Source organism: Canis aureus, chromosome 25 (assembly GCF_053574225.1).
Source record: "Canis aureus isolate CA01 chromosome 25, VMU_Caureus_v.1.0, whole genome shotgun sequence".
NCBI lineage: Eukaryota > Metazoa > Chordata > Mammalia > Carnivora > Canidae > Canis > Canis aureus.
The window spans coordinates 3,787,060-3,810,941 of record NC_135635.1 but is presented as its reverse complement, the minus strand read 5'-3'; the positions used below and the strand labels follow the sequence as shown (position 1 = coordinate 3,810,941).

General features: G+C 42.6%; 1 protein-coding gene across 8 annotated transcripts in view; it reads right to left on the bottom strand.

The window, feature by feature from the left end:
• SLC11A2 (solute carrier family 11 member 2) overlaps positions 1–8,666 on the bottom strand; it is a 35,334-nt gene extending 26,668 nt beyond the window's left edge. Inside the window, exons 1-2 of one of the 8 annotated variants that reach the window (XM_077870043.1) lie at positions 2,898–2,932; positions 931–1,083 (exon numbers count right to left, since the gene is read on the bottom strand). Coding sequence is in view for 1 of the 8 variants with exons in the window: in XM_077870041.1 (XP_077726167.1) it covers positions 8,611–8,656 (46 nt within the window). In the remaining 7 variants the exon portion in view is untranslated. The other 7 variants (XM_077870041.1, XM_077870044.1, XM_077870042.1 and 4 more) reach the window with 7 other exon arrangements.
• Between the last annotated feature and the right edge of the window lie 15,216 nt (positions 8,667–23,882).

The following is a 23,882-nucleotide window of genomic DNA, read 5'->3' as shown; positions in this document are numbered from 1 at the left end:
TATTTTAATAAGGAAGATTACTAGTTACCTTTTTTTTTTTTTTTTTAAAGATAGATTACTGCCTTCTCGATTTTTCATTCCAGGTCAACAAAAAAGTATTGTTTTCCGAGTCATTCCATTGAGGATGTCCATCTCATTAGTTCCAAAACTCAATTTGCCCCCACTGGGAATGAGGGGGAAAGAAACAGCTTAGAAAAGTCATGTGAACCAATTACTAGTAATGGAATTGAAATGGTAATCAAAACTCCCAACAAACAAAAGCCCAGGACCAGATGGCTTCACAGGTGTATCCTACCAAATATTTAAAGAACAATTAATACCTGTTCTTCTCAAACTATTCCAAAAAAAAAAAAAACAGAAGAGAAAGGAAAACCCAATTTCATTCTACAAGGTCAGCATAACCTTATGATACCAAAACCAAAGACACTAGAAAACAAACACTTCAGGGCACCTGGGTAGCTCAGCTGGTTAAGCATCCAACTCGATTTCAGCTCAGGTCAAGATCTCAGGGTCCTGGGATCAAGCCCCATGTTAGGCTCTTCACTCGGTAGGGAGTCAGCTTGAGATTCTCATTCTCTCCCCTTCACCTGCCCCTACACCGACCCACGCTCTTTCTCTCTCAAGTAAATAAATCTTTAAAAGAAAAAAGAACCCAAACACACTACAGGTCAACATCCTTGATGAATACAGATGCAAAAGGCCTCAACAAAATATCAGTAAACCAAATTCAACAATACATTAATAGGATCATTCATCATGATCAAGTGGGATTTGTTTCACTTGATATATGCAAATCAATGTGCTATTATCATATTAACAAGAAAGATAAAACTATAACAATCATCCCAACAGATTTAGAAAAAGCATTTGACAAAATATGACATCTGTTCATCGTAAAAATTCAACAAAGTGGGTATAGAGGGAACATACCTCAACATAATAAAGATCACATATGACAAATCCACAGCTAACATCATAATATTGAAAAGCTGAAAGCCTTTCCTCTAAGATCAGGAACAGTACAAGATGTCCACTCTCACCACTTTTATTCAACATAGTACTGGAAGTCCTAGCTGCAACAATCTGACAAGAAATAAAAGCATTCAAATTGATAAAGAAGTAAAACTGGCACTAATTGCAGATGACATATACAGAAAATGCTACAGACTCCAGCAAAAAACTGTTAAAACTAAGAAATGAATTCAGTAAAGTTGCAGGATACAAAATTAATACACAGAAATCTGTTATGCTTCTACATACTAATAATGAAGTAGCAGAAAGGGAAATTAAAACAATCCCACTGGGATGCCTGGGTGGTTCAGCAGGTGAGCATTTGCCTTTGGCTCAGGGCCTGATCCAGGGTCTGGGGATCGAGTCCCACATTGGGGTCCCTGCGAGGAGCCTGCTTCTCCCTCTGCCTGTTTCTGCCTCTCTCTGTGTCTCTCATGAATAAATAAATAAATAAAATCTTTAAAACAAAACATGGATGCCTGGGTGGGTCAGCGGTTGGGCATCTGCCTTCCAGCTCAGGGCATGATCCTGGAATCCTGGGGATCGAGTCCCACATTGGGCTCCCTGCATGGAGCCTGCTTCTCCCTCTGCCTGTGTCTCTGCCCCTCTCTCTGTGTGTCTCTCATGAATAAATAAACAAAATCTTTTAAAAATAAAAATAAAATTTAAACAAACAAACAAACAAAACGTCCCACTTAAAACTGCACCAAAAAGAATAAAATGCCTAGGAATAAATTTAAGCAACGAGGTGAAAAGACCTGTACCCTGAAAACTATAAGATATTGATAAAACAAATTAAAGATGACAAAAACAAATGGAAAAGTTCACCAATGCTCATGGATTGGAAGAATTAATACTGTTAAAATGTCCATACCACCCAAAGCAATCTACAGATTCAATGAAATCCCTAACTTAACCCTTTAAAGCAGCATTTTTGTAACCTCTGGGTAAATACCTACTAGTGCAATTGCTAGGTCATGAGGTCTTTTCTTTTCTTTTTCCTCCCTCCCTCCCTCCCTCCCTCCTTCCTTCCTAGATTTTATTTATTTATTCATGAGACACAGGCAGAGGGAGAAGCAGGCTCCATGCAGCAAGCCCGACGTGGGACTCGATCGTGGGACTCGATCCTGGGACTCCAGAATTACGCCTTGGGCCAAAGGCAGGCACTAAACCACTGAGCCACCCAGGGATCCCAGGTATTTTTATTTTTAACTTTTTGAGGAACCCCCCCAAACTGTTTTTACAGAGTGGCTACACCTGAATTTGCATTCCTACCAACACTGCAAGAGGGTTTCCCTTTCTCCATACCCTCACCAATACCTATTGTTTCCTATGTTAATTTTAGCCATCTTAGCCATTTAGAAGTTTAGAACTTTTAAAATTTAGGTATAAGTGTATCTTATTTTTCTCTTGTAAAAATGAATTTGTATAAAATGATAAAATGAAGACAAGTCAGGTTGAGGACTGATTATAAGTACTTCTGTGAAGGAACAAAGTGAAATGTCCCTGTCGTGTTAGTTTAAGGAAAAGGTCTCAAAATTCTAATCCTCACTACCTAAGTAGAAAAATGTTGTCATTTTAGAATGTCTTGAGCCAAAAACCACACATACACGCCCAATTCATAAAGTACAAGCAGTACTCCTATTAAATAAATAATGTGCTTTTAATATGCCTGAGGGCTTCTGTATGTGTGTGTGTGTGTGTGTGTGTGTGTGTGTGTCTCTTTCTCACCTGGGCACAGGACCAATTAAGATACCAGCTTAGGCTGTTCTTGGTTTTACTGACTTTGTATACCATAGTAATAATCTCAATCAAAATTGGGAGAATCTTGCTTAGTCTACCAGAGACCACAATTTCAACTCAACATCAAGTCTGTGGTTTCTTACCTGAGCTGGACTTCTGAGAATCTGTTTTATAGTTGACAGAAAAACCTGACATTGAGAATATCTAATGATAAAAAAAAGAAGAAAAAGAGAAAATGTTAAGCAGCAAGGACAGAGGGAGGAAGATACAGGGAGAAAGAGGACAGCTGATAATGAAACTGGCTGCCTGGGTGTCAAAGATGATAACGGCTGGGAGAAACGTGGCCAGGCTGTCAAGTACTGATCTCTCAGACAAAAATATCACTTAACAACCAGACTTCAGAATTAGAAGGGCTTGATATCTACTAAACAGGACATTTTCTTTGCCCATTGCTGAGGCCTAACCAGCTTTCCCACGTCTTTGCTCACATGCCAGGGTCACTGGAGTCTTAACTTTCATATATAACTTGGTCTTTGTTCTGCACAGTTCTCATATAGAGAGCTTCCTCCGATTTCCTCCTAACCAGAAGTATAGAGCAGTGCGGTTCCCTTTGGAGGAACCAACCTGGCCTCCCCGCCTGAAACACTGATCCTGGAACCCAATTCTAAGCTCCTGAACAATTTCAAAGATCCCTTTATATTGAAATAAGACAGTCTGTTAAACCAATCTATACCTATTCATGCCTCAGGAAAAACGTTTTGCCCTCATACTTGCTTGAGTAATTTTTCTCTAGCAAATGGGCAAAATGACTATTATTGGACTACATTCAACTCATTTATTCCAATGACACATGTTGTTGGCCTCTTGGATATAGCCTGGCCTTAACAATTTGATACATATTTTCGACATGTCTTTCCTTAAAGCAAAGAAAAATTATATGTACAGACAGACAACACTTAATATATAAGAATCTCTGACTGTATATATGCCCTTTTCTGTTCTTTGGAACCTGTTAAAATTTTAATAATTAACTTATAGCCTTTTCCTTTCATTACCTAGGCATTTTAACAGACACTTGATCATCTGTGATAAATGAAACCAAAACAAAAATAACCCATAAAAGATGACCTACTAGGGATCCCTGGGAGGCTCAGTGGCTGAGCGTCTGCCTTTGGCTCCAGGCCTGACCCTGGGGGTCCCAGGATGGAGTCCCACATCTGGCTCCCTGCAGGGAGCCTGCTTCTCCTTTCTCTGTCTGTGTCTCTGCCTCTGTGTCTCTCATGAATAAATAAATCTTTATTAAAAAAAAAAAAAAGATGACCTACTAGCAATAAGCACAAAAAAAGACTGAGAACCCCTAACTTCCCAATTTAAGTTTTTACTGGAAACTTTGGTCCTCACATTAAAAACGTTATCTCAGCCTTAAATTAAAAGTGGAAGAGGAATTAGACAATAAATGTATTTTTATCATTCCCGGTCAAATGTTTTATATTCCATCGTGGATTATTATACTTTATAATATAAATAATGTTGCATTTTATCCATAATATTCTTGATGATACCTGACAGGGTCTTCTCTGTGTCTCCATTAAAAGTGTTAATTGCTCAATATACGTTTGTTAAATTATCAAAAGAATAAATGGCATCTGATGAGCGAGACGACAAGGGTCGAGATCTCCCAAATCCTTATATTCTACATTCAAATGCTCCTGGCCTTCTTTTCCAAAATATTTTATTCAAACCACAGAGACTCAGATGATAAAGATGACAACAATACTAGGGCAAAATGCTTCCCTTTCTGCCTCAAATACTCAGCTCTTTGACGATATCACTCCTTTCCTCCTTATTCAGGCAAAAGAGAAACCTTTTGAAGGTTTCTCCTCTTGAAGGAAGACACTGTCCTCTCCTCTCAACAAACCGACTTGCAACTTTCAAACCTACAGAAGTACTGAACTGCCTTGTTCCAGAGCTAACTAACTGACCTCACAGCATCTGTACTTCACCCAAATCAGGCCAGCATACTGCTGCAGTACGCAATGCTCTTTTTCATAAACTCAGAGTTTCTCATTTTGTGATTATGCTATGTGTATAAGTAGCAGCTTTCAGCGAAGGGAGGAATCAAAAAGATGAAACGTCTTCCAGTAGCACCTTCCAGATAACACTAAGAGAAACTTGAGACTTTTAAGCTCATAGAAAGGGTATAAATCTGTCAGCAGACATTTGTATTTGTGTACACGGAGAGGAAGCAAGGGATAAAGAGGACTTTGACTCCACAGCACCCACCCAAAAGATGCTACTTTAAGGATACCATTCTCTAACCTTCACCTCCCCGAGGCAAAACGGAGGTAAAAGTGCTTCCTAGTTGCTCTATCCCAGGAATTCCAAGGAACCACTGCTGATATCCTAACTGTAAAGTAAAACTAGATTCACTCCAAGCTTCCGCATTCATTAAGAAGGGCTGCCAGGCAGTCCAGAAATTCCCCTCCGGAGTCCCTTCGGCACAGCGCCCCCCCCCCCCCCCCCACCACGCAGTCATCCCGGAAACGTGAGAAACCAAGTATGCTGCAATCATGGCCTTTTTGGCATTGGATCCAGAATAAACTGTGCCTTGCTTAAGACTTTATTTAAAAAAAAAAAAAAAAAAAAAGACGACCTACTAGCAATAAGCACAAAGAAAAGACTGAGAACCCCTAACTTCCCAATTTAAGTTTTTACTGGAAACTTTGGTCCTCACATTAAAAACATGTTATCTCAGCCTTAAATTAAAAGTGGAGGAGGAATTAGACAATAAATAAATAAATAGTTTTTCCAGTGAAAAACTAAACAGCCAAAGTTGTTCTCAGGTTTCATTTCTCCAACACAGCTATCACAGACATACCAGGTAGAGTGATCGTTTCCAACCTTATTTAATGATAAAATACACACCCAGCAGAAAACCTCTAATCATACATAATTATAACCATTCCTTCAGGTCAGCATTAATGCCATGGATGGAAAACAAGGGCCTAAGGGTTTTTTTCACAATAGGCTCGGGATTCTGAGCAAAGATTAAGTAGGTAGTAAAGTCAGAATTCTTTAAGGGAAAGAAGGCACAGGTACATAGTAAAAACTCCTACATACCCAAAACTGTTCTAAGCACTTTACGTGTATTAAGTTACTTTAAAAAATAATAAGGGAAGGGGATCCCTGGGTTGCTCAGTGGTTTGGCGCCTGTCTTTGGCCCAGGGCGTGATCCTGGAGTCCCGGGATCGAGTCCTGCCTCGGGCTCCCGGCATGGAGCCTGCTTCTCCCTCTACCGGGTGTCTCTGCCCCTCCCCCATGTCTATCATGAATAAATAAATAAATCTTTAAATAATAATAATAATAAGGGCAGCCCCGGTGGCCCAGCAGTTTAGTGCCGCCTTTCAGCCTGGGGTGTGATCCTGGAGACCCAGGATCAAGTCCCCCGTGGGGTCCCTGCATGGAGCCTGCTTCTCCCTCCTCCTGTGTCTCTCTGCCTGTCTCTCTGTCTGTCATGAATAAATAAATAAAATCTTAAAATAAATAAATAAAAGCAAATAAAAAAAGCTACTTTATACTCACCAACAACCCTGTAAGATTGATACTATCAATCCCCATTCTAGGGAACTGGAAACAAAAGAACCAAGAGGCTAAGCAACTTGCTCAAAGGTTTACACATGGGGGGGGGGGGGGCCTACACGGCCTCCGATTTCACAGGCGTCCGGGTGGACGGTGTCCCCGGTTTTACCAACATTCACTACAATCACGCCCAGCAAAAATTTCTGGAAGCCCCTGTGCCCCTGCCTCTCCTTCCACACGATCTTCCCTTTTGTTTTCCACTTGCGAGCTACGCCACGTTCCTTTAACCTCCTCGGAAGGCCGCAGTCAATTATGAAAAATCGTGTTCGTTCGACGCACAAACTCGAGCCCAGGTTCCTCGACTTCTCCCCCTGATGATGCTCTTTGAAATCGTGTGATGCAGGAGGTGGGGGGCCGGGCCGGCGGCGGCGGCGGCGGGGCGGGGGTGGGGGGTGTTACCCCGAGTGGAAAGGAATGCAAAGAACATTACCACACGAGCGACAGCTTTAAGAGGAGGGATGCGGGAAAGCTCGGGGCCGGGAGCATCCGCGCCGCAAGCCCCCAGAGAAGCACCTGGAGCCCGAGGGGCGCTCGGCGGCCTCCCCAGGAGGGGCCGCCGCCCCCGGGTCACGGCTTCCGGCGCGGCGGCAGGTCCAGCCGCGGGTCCGGCCATTCCTCGGAGGCCGCGGCGGGGCAGCGGCGGGCGCCTCACCACCTCCGGCGTCGCTTCCCGGCCCCCGTCCTCCGGCCGGCCGGCCGGCCCCCGCGCCTCAGGCCCCGCCGGCCCGCGCCGCCCACCTCGAGCCGCCGCGAGCCCGCCCGGGGACAGCGGCGCGGCCGCCTGACCCCTGACCTCGCCCGCCCGTCGCCTTACCGGCTCCGCAGCCACCTGACGAGGCGCCCCCGCGCTGGCAGCTCCATATCCCGGGGCCACGCCAGACCGCCAGCCCCCTACGCGCCCCGTGATTGGCCGACAGGGCCGCACTCGCACGTCCCTATTGGCTGGATCCCTCGCATTCCCGTACCTGCGGGCACGCGTGGCCGGCCGACGGCGTCCCCAGGCCCCGCCCACCCCGAGGCCACGCTGGAGGCGGGGCCGGGATGGGGCGTGGCCACACCGGGGGGGCGTGGTCACACCGGGGGCGGGGCCACACTGGGGGCGGGGCCACGGGCCTGGGCTGGGGCTGCTGCCCGCCGAGCCCTTGCTTTCGCGGGTCCAGCTGTCCGAGCGCGGATTCGGATTCGGAAGCTCCCACGGCGCGGGCTGTCCCGGGACAGAGAAATTTCCTACGGTAGTCAGCCTTCTGCCTCACTTTACGTACTGGCAGTCGAGCCTCTTGTGTCCGTAGACACTGCTCTGCGAGGGTCGGCTCCGCTCTATAGAGTTTAGCCAACCTGGCAGGACCATCTCCTTTCGTCCTCGGAGCCACACGTAGTTACCTGCTGCCTCATCAAAAGCCACCTACGTTGGACCCGCCAAACATCAGCTGGCGCAGCCAGTTCCACCGCATCAGAGGCCTACCCGCATCCTACCAGTCCGTCTCGCTTCTTGCCCGCAGGCTTGATCTCTAACTACCTAAAAGCAGTCCCACTCCAGCCCTAGCCTCAACCTCAAGCCTCAGCCTTGTCCTGGAGATAATGGCCAGACTAGCAGTGCTTTAGAGGGAAGAAAAATGGACAAGCCACCCTAATTTTCTACAATGTCCATTAGAGCATCCGGACACATTCTTAGACACGCCCCTGCAGCTTACGTTAAAGATAACCAAGCTTTTTTAACCAAATTGGAGGCCCAGAGAGGAAAAGCATAAACCCCTCCAACTTCTTTCTTCATGTAAAAGCTGCTAGGAGAAAATCTTATTAGATAGTGAAAAGAGCCCAAGCGAGGGTGATAGGAAAGTGAACTGCGAAAAGGAAAATCCAAATCAAGTACAAAGTAAAAACAACAACAAAATAACAACAACAACAACAACAACAAAAAACCTCAGGGATCGAAAAATTGAGCAGAGCATCATCAGTTATCTGATACAGGCTGGTTTCCATACAGAATTTCTCCTGGAGAGAAAAAGAAAATGTACAAATTAGTTCCGAGAATCTCTCAACAAAACATCTGGGCAGTTTCAGAAAGGCCTAATGAAGTCCATCCAGACCAGAACCCTTCCTTTTGGGAACCTCTGCTGCAATTAGAAAGTAAAATGACTGCAGCCATTCTTGTCACACTACCAGGTCCGCTCAGCTGAGCAACCTTCTTGGGCTTTTGCCTAGTTGCTGGCTACTTACTGAGCTCACAGTGTGGAGCTTCGTCCTTCTTAGGTTGCTTCTTCATTATGCGGAGTGGATTTGACTTTTCTCGGTGTCAGCTCCTGCCTCTATATATGCAGACAAGTGCGCCTCCCTTGGTTAGATAAGGGCACTGGGGCTGCCCTGGACAACACCACAAAGGTAGAGACAAAGCAGGGAATTTCAAGAAGCAAGCCACACCCCTCAAAGCCTGATCAGATTTCATCTTTGACCTGCCATGAAAAGGAGAGCATCATATATCAGCCACTCCTGGATATTAATGAACAATTAATTGAGTTTGAAAACTTTTATTCTAAGATTTCATCTTTGATCCATTTGCCAGGAGCTAGAGGCCAACCTGTGAGTGCCAGGGGATGAAAGGGGTGGAGTAAAAGGAATTGCGTTCCTTCAGGACGTCACTCCCCTTACCGTGAAGCTCGTTGGGGCACTTACACCAGGCCAGCCTGTGTGCAAGGACTCTGCTCCCCTAAGGTGTAGGCTGAAACCAATTAACCCCAAGCCCAACAGTCTACTAGTATTTTCCATAGGTACGTGCAGCATTGATGCAATTACTAGGAGTCTCAGAGTGTGAGTAAAAATACTGCCTGGTCTATTCTTTGGGATCTGAGGGACCTGCTGGCATCAGCCTGGTCAATCAGTAATCCACAGGCTGACCATAAAGCCATGCAAACCCAGGACTGAGGTGCCTGCTGGAAAAGAAAAAGAAGAAGGAAAAAAAAAAAAAAAAAAGAAAGAAAAAGAAACCCTTAGACTGTAGAAAAACAAATCCAGAGCAAGTCCAGAATTTCTCAATCTGGGAGGAAGGGAACTGAAAGAATGAGGAAATAATGCCTTTGGCAAATAATTTAGTAGGCCAGCTGGAGGCACAGGTAGAAAGGAGACAGGAGGGGGAAGTGAGGAGAATGAAGTGGGATACTGGGAGGAAGAAGTTGCTGCCCTCAAAGGTTTTCTGATAGTCTTAAAGAAAATCTGCCTAGGGGTGCCTGGGTGGCTCAGTTGGTTAAGTGTCTACCTTCAGCTCAGGTCATGATTTTAGAGTTCTGGGCTGGAGCCCCAGGTCCAGCTCTCCACTCAACAGGAAGTCTGCTTCTTCTTCTCCCTCTGTTCTCTCTCACACTCTCATAAATAAATAAATAAATAAATAAATAAATAAATAAATAAATAAATATTTTATTTATTTATATTTTTTTAAAAGACTTTATTTATTTATGAGAGACACACACAGAGAGAAAGAGAGACAGAGACACAGGCAGAGGGAGAAGCAGGCTCCATGCAGGGAGTCTGACGTGGGACTTGATCCCGAGATTCCAGGATCATGCCCTGGGCCGAAGGCAGGTGCTAAACCACTGAGCCACCCAGGAATACCCAAATATTTATTTTTTAAATTTATTTATTTTATTTTTTAGATTTTATTTATTCATGACAGACACAGACAGAGAGAGAGAGAGAGAGAGAGAGAGAGAGAGGCAGAGATACAGGAAGAAGGAGAAGCAGGCTCCATGCAGGGAGCCTGACGTGGGACTCAATCCCGGTCTCCAGGATCACACCCCCGACTGAAGGCGCTGAAGGCGGTGCTAAACCGGTGGGCCACCAGGGCTGCCCAAATCTTTAAATAAAAAAAGAGAAAATCTGCTTAATACCATAAAGGCATATGCAAATAAGTATGCTAGAAAGAAATATCTTAGACTGGAAAAGAAAGAAAAGAGTAATAGATTAGTCAAAGTAGGCTTCCAGCAAGGGGCTCTGCTTCCTACTGAGAATAGCCACATGGTTAGTTTCTAGAAGGATCTCTGGATCTCTTGCCCTCGACCCAGATGAAAATCTCTTTGCTCCAGGATCCACAAACACTACAAGTCATATCATTACCACTTGACCTCTCCTTGTCCTTGTTCTACCTCAGACAGGATTCCTAAGGCAAAACTTCCTTCAAAGGGGGTTGGGCACCAATTTGTCCTCCTTCACAGGAAAATGGAAGTACATATGAAATCATCCACCGAATAAAATGTTGGAGGAAAAGCCCTATCTCAGGGATTCCAAAAAATAGGAATGGATTTTACAACAAAACTCTCCCAAAGCTCCTGTTTCCTTTACTTAGCAATTTCTCCCAACAATACACTCCACTCCTGTCTTCCAGGTCCGCAATTCTTACTGACAACATTGATTAAATTCTTGTTATGTATCTGTATCAAACATCATACTTAAGAAACATGAATTATCCTCACAATAGATTTGTGAGGCAGGAACTATTTTTTGCAATGTAAGAGCCAAAGTCTTAGGGAGGTTTCTTTCTTGCCTAAGCGCACACAGCTAGTTAGTGGGAGAGCCAGGCTTTTTTTTTTTTTTTTTTTTTTTGAGAGCCAGGCTTTGAACTTAAATCTGTTCTTCAAGAACCAGCACTCGACTACCATGCTATACGGCCTCTATTGTGTACACCTGAAACAATTCCCATTCATTCAAATCTAGCTTGACAACAATCTTCTGTAAAATCCTATCATAAATTCCCTGAACATTACCACATTAACCAACTCATTTCCGTATCCACGTTAATATGTATTTGCGTCATGTGTGCCCTTCATTGAAATAGTAGACTCTAAAAAAAAGAAAGAAAAGAAATAGAAGACTCTTCCTTCCATGCTTACCTTCTACTCACTCTCCAAGTATTCTTTCTCATTCTCTTGTTTTCCCTGAGACAGCTGCCTGGAATTAATTCCTCCCAGCCTTCCTCTTCCTTACCTTGTAAACTTTATCATCATCATCATCATCATTATTATTACTTAAGCTTCGCTTAAAACATTCGCTTCTGTGATGCATTCCCTGACTCCTCCAGGCAGCATGAGCCTACATTTTGTCTTCTACCCAAGCACTTCTTACTCTACTCTAGCACCGGCTCATTCTGCATATATTTATTGAGGACCTACTATGTGCAGCCATAGATGGGATGGTACAGATACAAGCACAAATAAGATAAGCACAGCTCCTTACAGAGTTACTGTTTTTGTACATTCTTCGCCCATTAAATTGTAAGCTTCTCAATTGGGGTGATTATCTTATCCTTGTACATCTGCTGCTAACAAAGGCCCAATATATGGGAGATGTTTCATAAATGTATTAGCCCACTTTTTAAAATGTCATGGATGACATAGTGCCTGACAAGGCGTTACAGAATAGTAATTAGGATATATCTGTTTATTTTTATGTATCTACTTCCAAAGCTGAGTCTTACCTATCCGAAAAATATTTCTCTCTTGATTTCTGCCAGCCTTGCAAGGCGATTCCTGTGATAAATGCTGGAATGCAAAAGCAGATCCCCCTTTGAGAATGAAGGACTTGTGACCCCAGCTATTTGAAGTGACGATGCTGCTGGCAGGTGGCCCTTAGCTGTCATGTCATGCCGCTTTCTCAGGCAGCCCACACGGAATGGCTGATCTATACAGGAGGATAAAGATTCATCCATCTCATCCCAACTAGGGACAGCTCTGAAGGCCGGCTGAGCCCTTGTCCTGTGTCACAACCCAACTTCTCTTTCTGTGCAGATTTGCTTGCTTCCCTTCCCTTATTGGTGATCACAGATCACTTCCTAATAAACCTACTGCCTCCATCTGAGCTGGCTTCCCTTCTTAATTCTTCCCGTAACCCAAAATCAGTGTCTCGGAAAAAATGATCTGCACTCACTCAACTTCCTGAACATTCATTTATTTTTCCACCCTTTGTGATCCACCCCAGAAATTACTTTCTTGTACACTGATACCATCATTGGCCATTTATGGTCGGAACCCACAAACTCTTCAACTCTTGCCGTGTTCAAAATGTTGTACCACTCCTCTTCCAACTCTTTCTTTGGATTCCATCATGCTGTGTTTGCTGGGTAGTTCTTCTGGTTGTTTGTTTATTTTAATATCTATCTATCTATCTATCTATCTATCTATCTATCTATTTATGAGAGAGAGATAGCACAAGTGGGAAAGGCAGAGGGGGGGTGGAGAACCTCAAGCAGATTCGGCACTCCTCACTGAACATGGAGCCTATCGCAGGACTGGATCGTACAACCCTGAGATCATGATCTGCGCTGAAACCAACAGTCATACACTTAACCGAATGCACTGCCTTGGCACCCCTAGTTCTCCTATTTGGATTGCTCTTCCTCTATTTACTTCAATTGCTATTTTCCCCCTTCCTCCTATTCCTTAGCATTCCTCAGGTTCAATCCTTAGTCCTCTAACTATACAAAATCTCTGCAACTTCAATGTAATAATACCAAGACCCACCCAGCATTAGAGATATTTATGGAACAGGTTGGAATAATGGAAAGAACAACTTATTAAGAGTAAAATAGACCTGGATTTCAGGTCTAGCCAGCTGGGAAACCATGCGTATGTTACTAAATCTGTGTGTTTCATTTCTTTATCTGAGGTGGGTATGATACTAACCTCATGAGGACACTCCCTCTGTTTTCTTGTCCCCCAAATGTACTAATATTCTCTCTTGCTTCCTCATCTTTTTCACATGCTGTGCTTCTGTTGGAACATTCTTGTGTTATGCATCCTTCACTTGGCTAACTCCTACTCACCACTGAGGTCTCACTTCAAATGTTCCTTCCTCCAAAGGCCTTCCATGAGCCCAGTGTCTGAGTGAGGCATATTTTCTATGTAGTTCTATGATGCATTATGTTGTTTTCTTCCTTTTCCCATAGCCCTACCCCCATTGAATTGCTTTTGCTGTTTGCGTTTCTTCTTGAGAACCAGGACTCTTTCACGTTCACTTCCCTATCCTCAGGGAGGACTCCAAGACTGTGCTAACACCCTTTTATAACCATAGCACCATTTCACCTTCTTATAACATTTTTAAAAAATTTTTATTTATTTATGATAGTCACACAGAGAGAGAGAGATTGGCAGAGACATAGGCAGAGGGAAAAGCAGGCTCCATGCAGGGAGCCGGACGTGGGACTCCATCCCAGGACTCCAGGATCACGCCCTGGGCCAAAGGCAGGCGCTAAACCGCTGCGCCACCCAGGGATTCCACCATTTCACCTTCTTGACAGTGATTCCCAAGAGCCATTATTCCCTGCACCCTCTTTCCCTGAGCAACAACCGCCTCTTGGACTTTCTCCCTGGTTGTCCAGCTGGAGAGTCAACCGTACTATATTCCCGACTACCCTCCTTTCTATTCAAACTAGGTTGTTCTTATAGTTTCCCTACATTCCCAGTATCTAGGACTTAAAAACTGAAAGTCATCATGGATTCCTCATCTTCCCTCACACCTAATAATGCCCCTTACTGTAGCCTATCTGCACAAGATCAGTTGTCCCCTTCTATTTCAACTTCTACCTTCTTGCTTGGGCTTCCACAGTGCTGACCTCAACAGCCTCAATTTCTCCCAATTAACCTATTTCTCTTCCCCACTTAGAAACCTCCTATTGCCTGCAGAGTAAAGAAGGAAAGGGGAGGTCATATTAACTGGGTGCCATCTCATGCCCTGTGGAGGACGTTTTACACACATTATCACATTCAAATGCAGAATAGACTTTTCATCAGACATTCAAAGTCCCCCCCACCATGGTTCCAGCCTTCTTTCCACCTCATCTCCCACCTCTCCAGCGTGCAAACCCTGCAGCCCAGCTGAATTCATATTCTTTCTTCCCAAACACGTTGCCTGACCCTATGCTTTGGTCCTTCTGTTACCTCCACTCAGTTCTAGCATCCACTTTTCAAGGCCTAACTCAAATGCCATCTGCTCCTTATTTCTCCTCTCACAGGAAGTGACTTCTATTGCTCCTGAATCTTTGTGGGGGGTTTTGGTTCATATTTTTCCTTTTATTAATTATTTGAGTTTATTCTCTAATTTCTGTCGCTAGATTATGAGCTTCATAAAGATAGCTATATATACATTATTTTATATCATTCACTGCACCTAGTGATATACTTAGCACATCCTTAGCACCCAATGAACATTTGTGATGTTGAACTTTAGCTTGGATTTGACTTTACATACATGTAACCTGTAACAGAGCTTTTCAAACTGGGTTTCAATCCATCTTACTGAATGATGAAGTTGATTTAGTGAGTCACAATCACAATTTTTATTTTTATTAATTTATTTTATTTTTAAAATATTTTATTTATTTATTCATGAGAGACACACACAAAGAGAGGCAGAGACACAGGCAAGAAGATGTAGGCTCCATGCAGGGAGCCCATCGCGGGACTCGATTTTGGGACTCCAGGATCACATCCTGAGCCAAAGGCAGACACTTAATCACCGAGCCACTCAGGTGTCCCACAATCACAATTTTTAGAAAATGAAATGGGAAACATCAAAGGATTATCACAAGTACTAAGGTAGGTATTACTTTGTTAAACTTTAATAATGTGTGTGTAGTTGCTTACTGTAGCAGTCAAAAAAGGTGAAAAAAATGCCACTGTAATACATATGCATTATTTCAGTCAGTCAGCTGATTACAAGCTCCTTTTTCTTTTTTAAAAAGATTTTATTTATTTATTCATGAGAGACACATAAAGAGAGGCAGAGACACAGGCAGAGGGAGAAGCAGGTTCCATGCAGGGAGCCCGACGTGGGACTCGATCCCGGGACCCTGGAGTCACGCCCTGAGCCCAAGGCAGACACTCAACTGCTGAGCCACACAAGCATCCCAGAAACTCTACAAATACTTAAGAAAGAAGATGAAGAGCCATAAAATAGGCCTGGGAGTTAGAGCCTGAAGACCTACATTAGCGGTTTTGCTCTGCTCTTTATTAGCTGTTGTGATGCTCAATGAATTGCTTGATTTCTCTGAGCTTCGGTTTAACTAACAGAATAACATATATCCCACTTCACATAATCATGTTAAAATTAAGTTTTAGGGGCATCTGTGTGGCTCAGTTGTTAAGCATTACCTTTAGCTCTCTGCCTTTAGCCTTTAGCTCAGGGTCCTGGGATTGAGCACCCCTGCACCTCACCCCAGTCTGCTTCTCCCTCTCCCTCTGACCCTTCCCCCATTCAAGCTCTTACTCGCTGTCTCTCTCAAATAGATAAATAAAATATTTAAAAAAAATTAAGTTCTATATACACACACAAACAAGATCATTTTGTGAAGGATAAAAATGTTCAAAAGTTTTAGGGAAAATTTTGCATATGTTATTCAGTAAACAAGTGAAAATTGACATGGTACAAATATACAGTTAAACACCCACTAGGGAAGGAAAAAATGAATGTGCACTAGGCATGATTTTTGTCTTGTTCTTTAATTGTCAGTGACAACCAGAAACCCACTCAGACTGGTTGTGTTCAAAGGGAATTGAAGCACTCACATAAGTGGAAAATCCAATGGCACATCCAGCTTTGAGCGGGGCTGGATCTGAGAACTCAAATATTGTCAAGCCACTGTCCACCTCTCTCTCTCTCTCTCTCTCTCTCTCTGTGTGTGTGTGTGTGTGTGTGTGTGTGTATGTGTACACTGCATCAGCCCTAGCATAATTTTATTCTCAAGCAGGTTCTCCTTGCACAGGGGAACAATGGCCACCATCTGCTTTGGACTGATATGATCCTCACAGCTTGCAGTTAGAGTATCTCTTTCCCTATTATTCCAGCAGAAGTGTCAAGGAGGGATCTGATACCTATTATGGGTGGGTGTCATGAGCTGAAAACAGAGCCCAGGGGTGCCTGGGACACAAGCTGGGCCTTAGAGATAGGGGGCGGTCAGCCCTACCTGAGTCACTCGGGCTGAAAAAGAGATTGGTGGGGAGTCTTCTATAGGGGTGGGGTCAGAGATTCGGAATGACAGAGACTCAGAATGACCAAGTTTCTTTTTCTTTTTTTTAAAGATTTTATTTATTCATGAGAGACACACACAGAGAAAGAGAGAGAGAGAGAGAGAGAGAGAGAGAGGCAGAGACACAGGCAGAGGGAGAAGAAGACTCCATGCCGGGAGCCCAATGTGGGATTCAATCTGGGCCAAAGGCAGGCGCTAAACCTCTGAGCCACCCAGAGATCCCAAAATGACCAAGTTTCTAAAGCTGAATTGGATTAGCTTAGAAAGACTTCATGGTTTCATCTGTTTAGCCTCACCACAGAACAGAAATTGGGCCCAGGAGAAGCTCAGTAAATGGCGCTAGTGGGATAATGAGCCATGTACCACCAAGGCTGATGGTAGAGGTCCTGGGTGAGCCTGCCAACTCTGGGTGGGGAGAACTTCCCTAGGAGTTTTCTTAACTCTGTCCTTTTGCTCTAATTGCTGTGGACGTGCCAGGCAGCACAAAGTGGCTCTTGAGGGTGGTTCCTGCTGATGCTGGGTAAAGGTCCCTTATCCAAAGCCAAGGACGAACACAAAGGAAAAATTCCTCTGATCTCAATCCTTAGCAAGGGTTATGGTTATGTCCCCTGGAAGAGAAAAGGCTTGGGGTGGAGTGTGTGTGTGGAGAGTGGAAGGGAGTGGGAGAAGTTAGAAAGCAAGAGACCCACCCTCCCTAATTGACTGGTGACAGCTTCCCTGAACTTGGAACCCCTACAACCAGTCCTACCTGGCACTGCTGTTCATCCAGCGATGCCCTTATCCTTGAACTGACCTGACTTCTGGCCTGTTTGATGTTAGTTCTTTACTGTCCACAGTAGCTACATTGGTCCGCCTTTCTTTGTCAGATGGATATGTCCTTTGCTTGCCTGTTTATATTAATTTTCACAGAGTATGAATTCTTTGATCGTGTTCATGAAAAATATATTCTAAATTTAGTTCAGTGCCTACTTAATTGCCTATTACAAGAAAGCACTGATAAAGGCTCTTTGATGATGATTACGACTGTAAATTACACTAGAAATCAAAGGCTATCTATTGTAATTTTGGACTGTTGCTAACCTCCTCTTAGAAGTCTTCTCTTGCAAGCTGGTTTCCACTTGATTCAGCTGAAAGCTTTCAGCTTGATGGCCAGTAGTCCTGGGTTCTAATGTCAGATTCAGCAACCTCCATGTGACTCTTCCATGCCTTGGTTTCACAGTCTTCTAGTACAAGGCGGGAGAAGCTCACAGGACTCATAGGTAGGGACAAGAGGTAAAATAAGAAAGCAGATGGTAGATGTGGAAGGGCTCAAAAGTAAGACGCAAGGATCCTCTCAGAAGTCTCTTCCTCAGGACCAGCTCTCTGAGACTCTTCTTCCCCCCTGCAAACACAATTCTACTTCCAGGAGCCTCAGGTTCCTGGTCTGAAGGATGAACCGTCCTTGTGTAGCATCTTTTGCAGAGATTCCTCTCAATGAGTCTCTTTATCTCATTTTTGCCACTTGCTTCTTCTTTACAGGCCCTCAAACAGCTACTTTTCCTAGCCTGGAGATCATTTATATTTCCATTCTGCTATTTCTAAGAGAAAGACTTAGAGGGAGGAGGCAACAGGATGCTTAGGGTGCCAAAGGCAATTACTGGAATGAGAGATGTAGTGGGGTCAAATGATGAACCCCGCAAGTTTCAGAGGACAGGAAAGGAACAGACATAAAATAAACTCCAGGTGAATTAAAGACCTAAACTTGTAAAACAAAACCTTCAAAATTACCTGAAAAAAATACAGAATATTTTTTATGACCTTAAAGAATTTACAAGATCAAATTATGAAAAAGCAAAAGTTATAATAGTCAATTCTGATAAAACTGATAACAAATATTAAAAACTTGTATACAAAACACATTTTTAAAAAATATTTTATTTATTTATTCATGAGAGACACAGAGAGAAAGAGAGGCAGAGACACAGGTAGAGGGAGAAGCAGGCCCCATGCAGGGAGCCCGACGTGGGACTCAATCCCGGGTCTCCAGGATCATGCCCCAGGCTGAAGGCAGCGCTTAACCGCTGAGCCCCCCGGGCTGCCCCCAAAACACATTTTTTTAAAGTAGGCTTCACACCCAACGTGGGGCTTGAACTCACTACCCTGAGATGAAGAGTCATATGCTCTACCAACTGAGCCAGTCAGGTGTTCCCTCAAAAGATATATATATATTTAAAGATTTTATTTATTCATGAAAGACACAGAGAGAGAGGCAGAGACAGGCAGAGGGAGAAGCAAGTTCCCTGCGGGGAGCCTGATGCAGGATTTGATCCCAGGATCCTGGGATCACACCCTGAACCAAAAGCAGATGCTCAACCATTGAGCCACCCAGGGGTCCCTTATCCAGTAAATTTAACAATAATTTGTTATTGGTTAGACCTGAGACTGTAAAGAAAAGGGGGGAAATATAATTGGGAACATGTTACTTACGGAGTTATGGTTGAAAAACACACTGTGAAACACTGATTAAGAGAAACTTTCATACATAAAAACAAGGAGACCTGTTCAAGGATGTTCCCTACAAGGCAATGTTTATAATAATGAAACACTGAAAACAACATAAATGTTTTCAGTAACAAATAGAACAACAAACTGGAGTGTGTTCATGTGATAGACCACACACAGCCACTAAAATTAATGAATTTTGTCTACATGGATGAATTTTGAAAACAAATTTGAGGGAAATAAAAATAAATGCCACATGAAACCAATTATAGTTGACCTTTGAACAACACAAGAGTTAGGGGTACTGACCCCCTACACAGATAAAAACCCATGTATAACTTTTTTTAAAAAATATTTATTTATTTATTTTGAGAGAGAGAGAAAGAGAGCATGCATGAGGAGGGGGGAGCAGTGGGAGAGGGAGAGAAATCTCAGGAAGACTCCCTGCTGAGCCCAATGCAGGGCTCTATCTCATGACCCTGAGATCATGACCTGAGCTGAAATCAAGAGTCGGATGCTTAATCTACTGAGCTACCCAAGCACCTCAAAAATCCATGTATAACTTTGACTCCCTCAAAACTTAACTGCTACTGATCATAAGCCTTACTAAAAACATAATCAATTAATACATATTTTGTATGTTCCATGCATTATTTTTTTGTTGTTGTTCTTTTTTTTGTTGTTGTTCTATGCATTATAGCCTGTATTCTTATAATAAAGTAAGCTGGAGAAAAGAAAATATCATTTAGAAAATCATAAAGAAGAGAAAATATATTTACAATACTGTACTGGATTTGTTGGAAAAAAGTGGACCTATGCAGTTCAAACTCATGTTATTCAAGGTCAACTGTTTACAAATTTGTAAAACATTAAAAAAAAAAGTCCACATACTATTTGTGCAGATATACATATGTATGTTCAAAGATATATATTATACTTTATAATATATATTCAATAAATAATTATATATAATATATCCATATGTTCATATAATACGTAATTATATATTATAATATACATGTTCAAAGTATTAAAAGCGGACTGATATAAAGAGAATGCTCAGGATGGGAAGGAAATGGGACTTTAGGTGATGGATATGTAAGTGAATGTTATAGTATTCTGTGTTCTCTTCCTTTTAAAAGATTTAAAAAAATGTTTTAAGTAATCACCCAATGTGAAGCTTCAACTCATGACCTGAAAACCAAGAGGTTCTCTTTCTTTGAGGCAGCTAGGTGCCCCAACAACATTTTTAGTTATTTTTATTTTGGGGGGATGCCTGCCTGGTTCAGTCAGTGGAGTGCACAACTCTTCATCTCAGTGTCATGAGTTCAAGACCTGGATGGGGTGTGAAGCCTTCTTTAAAAAAAGAAAAAATATATATATATATATTTCAATTTTTTAAAGATTTTATTTTTTAAAGTAATCTTTACACCCAACATGTGGCTCAAACTCACAACCCCAAGGTCAAGGGTCACATGCTCTATCAACTGAGCCAGCCACATGTCCCTCAACAACATTTTTAATACATAAGAAAAAATGCAATTAAGAAGTTTTCAACTTGCTCAGAATTCTGAGAGTATTATAAAATTGTATTAGTACTGGTTATTGGGCAGCCTGGGTGACAGTGGTTTAGCGTCGCCTTCAGCCCAGGGTGTGATCCTGGAGACCCAGGATCGAGTCCCACGTCAGGCTCCCTGCATGGAGCCTGCTTCTCCCTCTGCCTGTGTCTGTGCCTCTCTCTCTCTGTGTCTCTCACGAATAAATAAATAAAATCTTAAAAAAAAAGTACTGGTTATTAAATCTCTTTCATCCTGGGTTGTTGTTTGTTTGTTTGTTTGTTTTGGTGCCTTGCGAAGAATAACTTACCAAAGGCAATCTGTCAAACTCAATGAATTAATACCTAAAGTTGGCAAATCCCTGTGGTTAGTATTTTTCCGACTAAAATAAATTTCTCTTTGCCTGAAGGTTCAGTCTTTCCTATCTATGGATGGTCATGCTGCTCCTTCTCACAAAGTCCTTCCTTCCAGTACTTGTCTCCCAGGCAATCTTCAATTTATCTTCCATGACCTAGTTCAAATCTGACTTCTGTTTATCTGGATGGCCCATCACCCACCACCAGAAATTTATCAATTACTACTCCTTCTTTTAACTTTCACTGTACCTTGGACATTTCTCTGTAACAGCACCTATTACATGATAGCACAATTTTTTAATGGAATCTTCTCTTTGAAACCTCTGAATTTTTTGAGGGAAAGGCCTGCTTTTTATTTGCCTTTATGTTCCTAGAATTTAGCAAAATGGCTATAGAGCGGACCCTCAAATGTTTGTAAAATGAACACTAAATTCTGATGACTAATTAAATGACATGGGTAGTGGGAGTTCAAATCTGATTCCCATTCACACACTGCAAGTCTGGACCACTTAAAGGTAGTCACCATTTTGGGGCATTGTAGTGGTTTCTCACTATCTCTCTCTCTCTTTTTTAAAAGATTTTATTTATTTATTCATGAGAGACACAGAGAAAGAGGCAGAGACACAGGCAGAGGGAGAAGCAGGCTCCATGCAGGGAGCCCGAGCCCAACGTGGGACTCAATCCCAGGACTTGGAGATCACACCCTGAGCAGAAGGTAGACGCTCACCCACTGAGCTCCCCAGGCATCCCTCCTCACTATCTCTTATCCAGATCCTTATAATAACCTTTTTGGTATCCTTAACCTTCAGTCTTTTCCCACTCTGACCCATCCTGGACTCCACTCCAGACTAATTTTTATAAAACATCATCTTCACCTTGTCATTCCTTTAGGCAAAATGCAGTAGGACTCTCCAGTCCTTTCCAATCAAATCCAAATCTCTAGTCTTCACACATGAGGCCCCCAGAAATGCAGCCTCACTTTAGTATTTCAAACATATCTCTCAATCATTATAAAACGTGAACTATACTAGGGCTAGAATCCTGTCTGACTTCTGACTCCCTCCAAGTAACAGGAACAATGGCTGGCTTGCATGCTCAATAATTGTGAGATTATATATATATATATATATATATATATATATATATATATATATTAGATGAACTACTAGTATATAACCATCTGTTTCAGCCAAGTTAGTTTTCTTTTTATTCTCTATATACACCAAGTTCCTATCAGCCCATCTTTGTGTCTGCCGATACCTAATAAACAGCACTTAATAAAATATATTGCAAATTTTAATATATGTGCCCAAATACAAGGCAGTGCTTTGTTTTCCCAAAGAGAACTGAAAAAAAAAAAAAAAAGAAAGGTTTTTGGTCAACTTCATATATATGAAGTAGTCAAATGTCTACTTTAAGTAGTTACTAATTTAGGGGATCCCTGGGTGGCTCAGTGGTTTAGTGCCTGCCTTTGGCCCAGGATGGAGTCCTGAAGCGGGCTCCCTGCATGGAGCCTGCTTCTTCTCCCTCTGCTTGTGTCTCTGTCTCTTTCTGTCTCTGTGTCTCTCATGAATAAATAAATAACAACTTTTTAAAAAAGGAGTTGCTAATTTAATTAAAATATAAATTATTTGGCAACACATTTAACATCACATGTGAAATATTTATTTAGAATGGCTTCTCACTCAAACTTTTTTTTTTTTTTTAGATTTTATTTATCTATTCATGAGAGACACGCAGAGAGAGAGGCAAGGACATAGGCAGAGGGAGAAGCAGGCTCCATGCAGGGAGCCTGACGTGGGACTCGCCTGACGTGGGACTCGATCCTCCGACTCCAGGATCACACCCCAGGCTGCAGGTGGCGCTAAACCGCTGTGCCACGGGGGCTGCCCTGCTTATATATTCCTGATATCCACAATATAACCTCATCCTGTTGCTTTGTAAAAGGCTTACTCACAACAAGATACAACACTTGAAACTGAAGTCTTTTTTTTTTTTTTTAAGATTTTCTTTACTTATTCATGAGAGACAGAGAGAGAGAGAGAGAGAGAGAGAGGCAGAGACCCAGGCAGAGGGAGAAGCAGGCTCTGTGCAGGGAGCCCGATGTGGGACTCGATCCCAGGTCTCCAGGATCAGGCCCTGGGCTTGGAAGTTGGTGCTAAACCGCTGAGCCACCCGGGCTGCCCTGAAACTGGTCTTAATCCAAGAATAATTTCTTAAATCTATGTTATTATTATTTTTTTGCTTCCCTTTTGTTTTTAAGTGATTCCAACCAGTGACCTCTATAAGCTTGTAGGACTAGCATTAACTGAGGTTATTTCAGAATGCACCTTCCCCACACAGTACTTTGACTGAAAACAAAATATATAAAACAGATATTGTGGACTATAATAACAGACTTCGTAAGAACACAGATACGAGGCAACTTCTTTTCTGAAAAATTACTTTGAGAAGAAAAACATTACCTTATATTCAGGTATATAAGACATTTATTCATTTAACAAATATTTAATGAGCACTTGTTGTGTGCCAGGCACTGTGCTAGCGACTACAAATTCAGTGACCTTAGAATCTTGTGGGGAAGACAGTCATTAAATGTGTAACCCACAGCTAATTAATTATTATCATTTTAAGTACTATTAAGGATAAGTATACCCAGCTACAACATAGAGGAGTAATACTAGAGGAACCCAAGTCTGTAGGATAAAAAAAATAATTGTTCCAACAGTGCTGTTATTTTTTTTATTTTTAAAATATTTTGTTTGACACGCACAGAGAGAGAGAGAGAGAGAAAGAGAGAGAGAGGAGAGAGCACAAGCAGGAGGAGCAGCAGGCAGAGGGAGAAGCAGGCTCCCAGCTGAGCAGGGAGCCCAACTCGGGACTCGATCTCGGGACCACGGGATCGTGACCTGAGTCAAAGGCAGATGCTTAACTGACTGAGCCACCCAAGCGCCCCAGCGGTGCTGTTTATATACAGTGCAGTAGTAATTCATGTGCCCAGTCTATCGGAGTTCAAATACTGACTCAAATCTTGAGTAGGTTACTTAACCTCACTTTCCTCATTTATAAAGTGGAGCTAACAATACTATC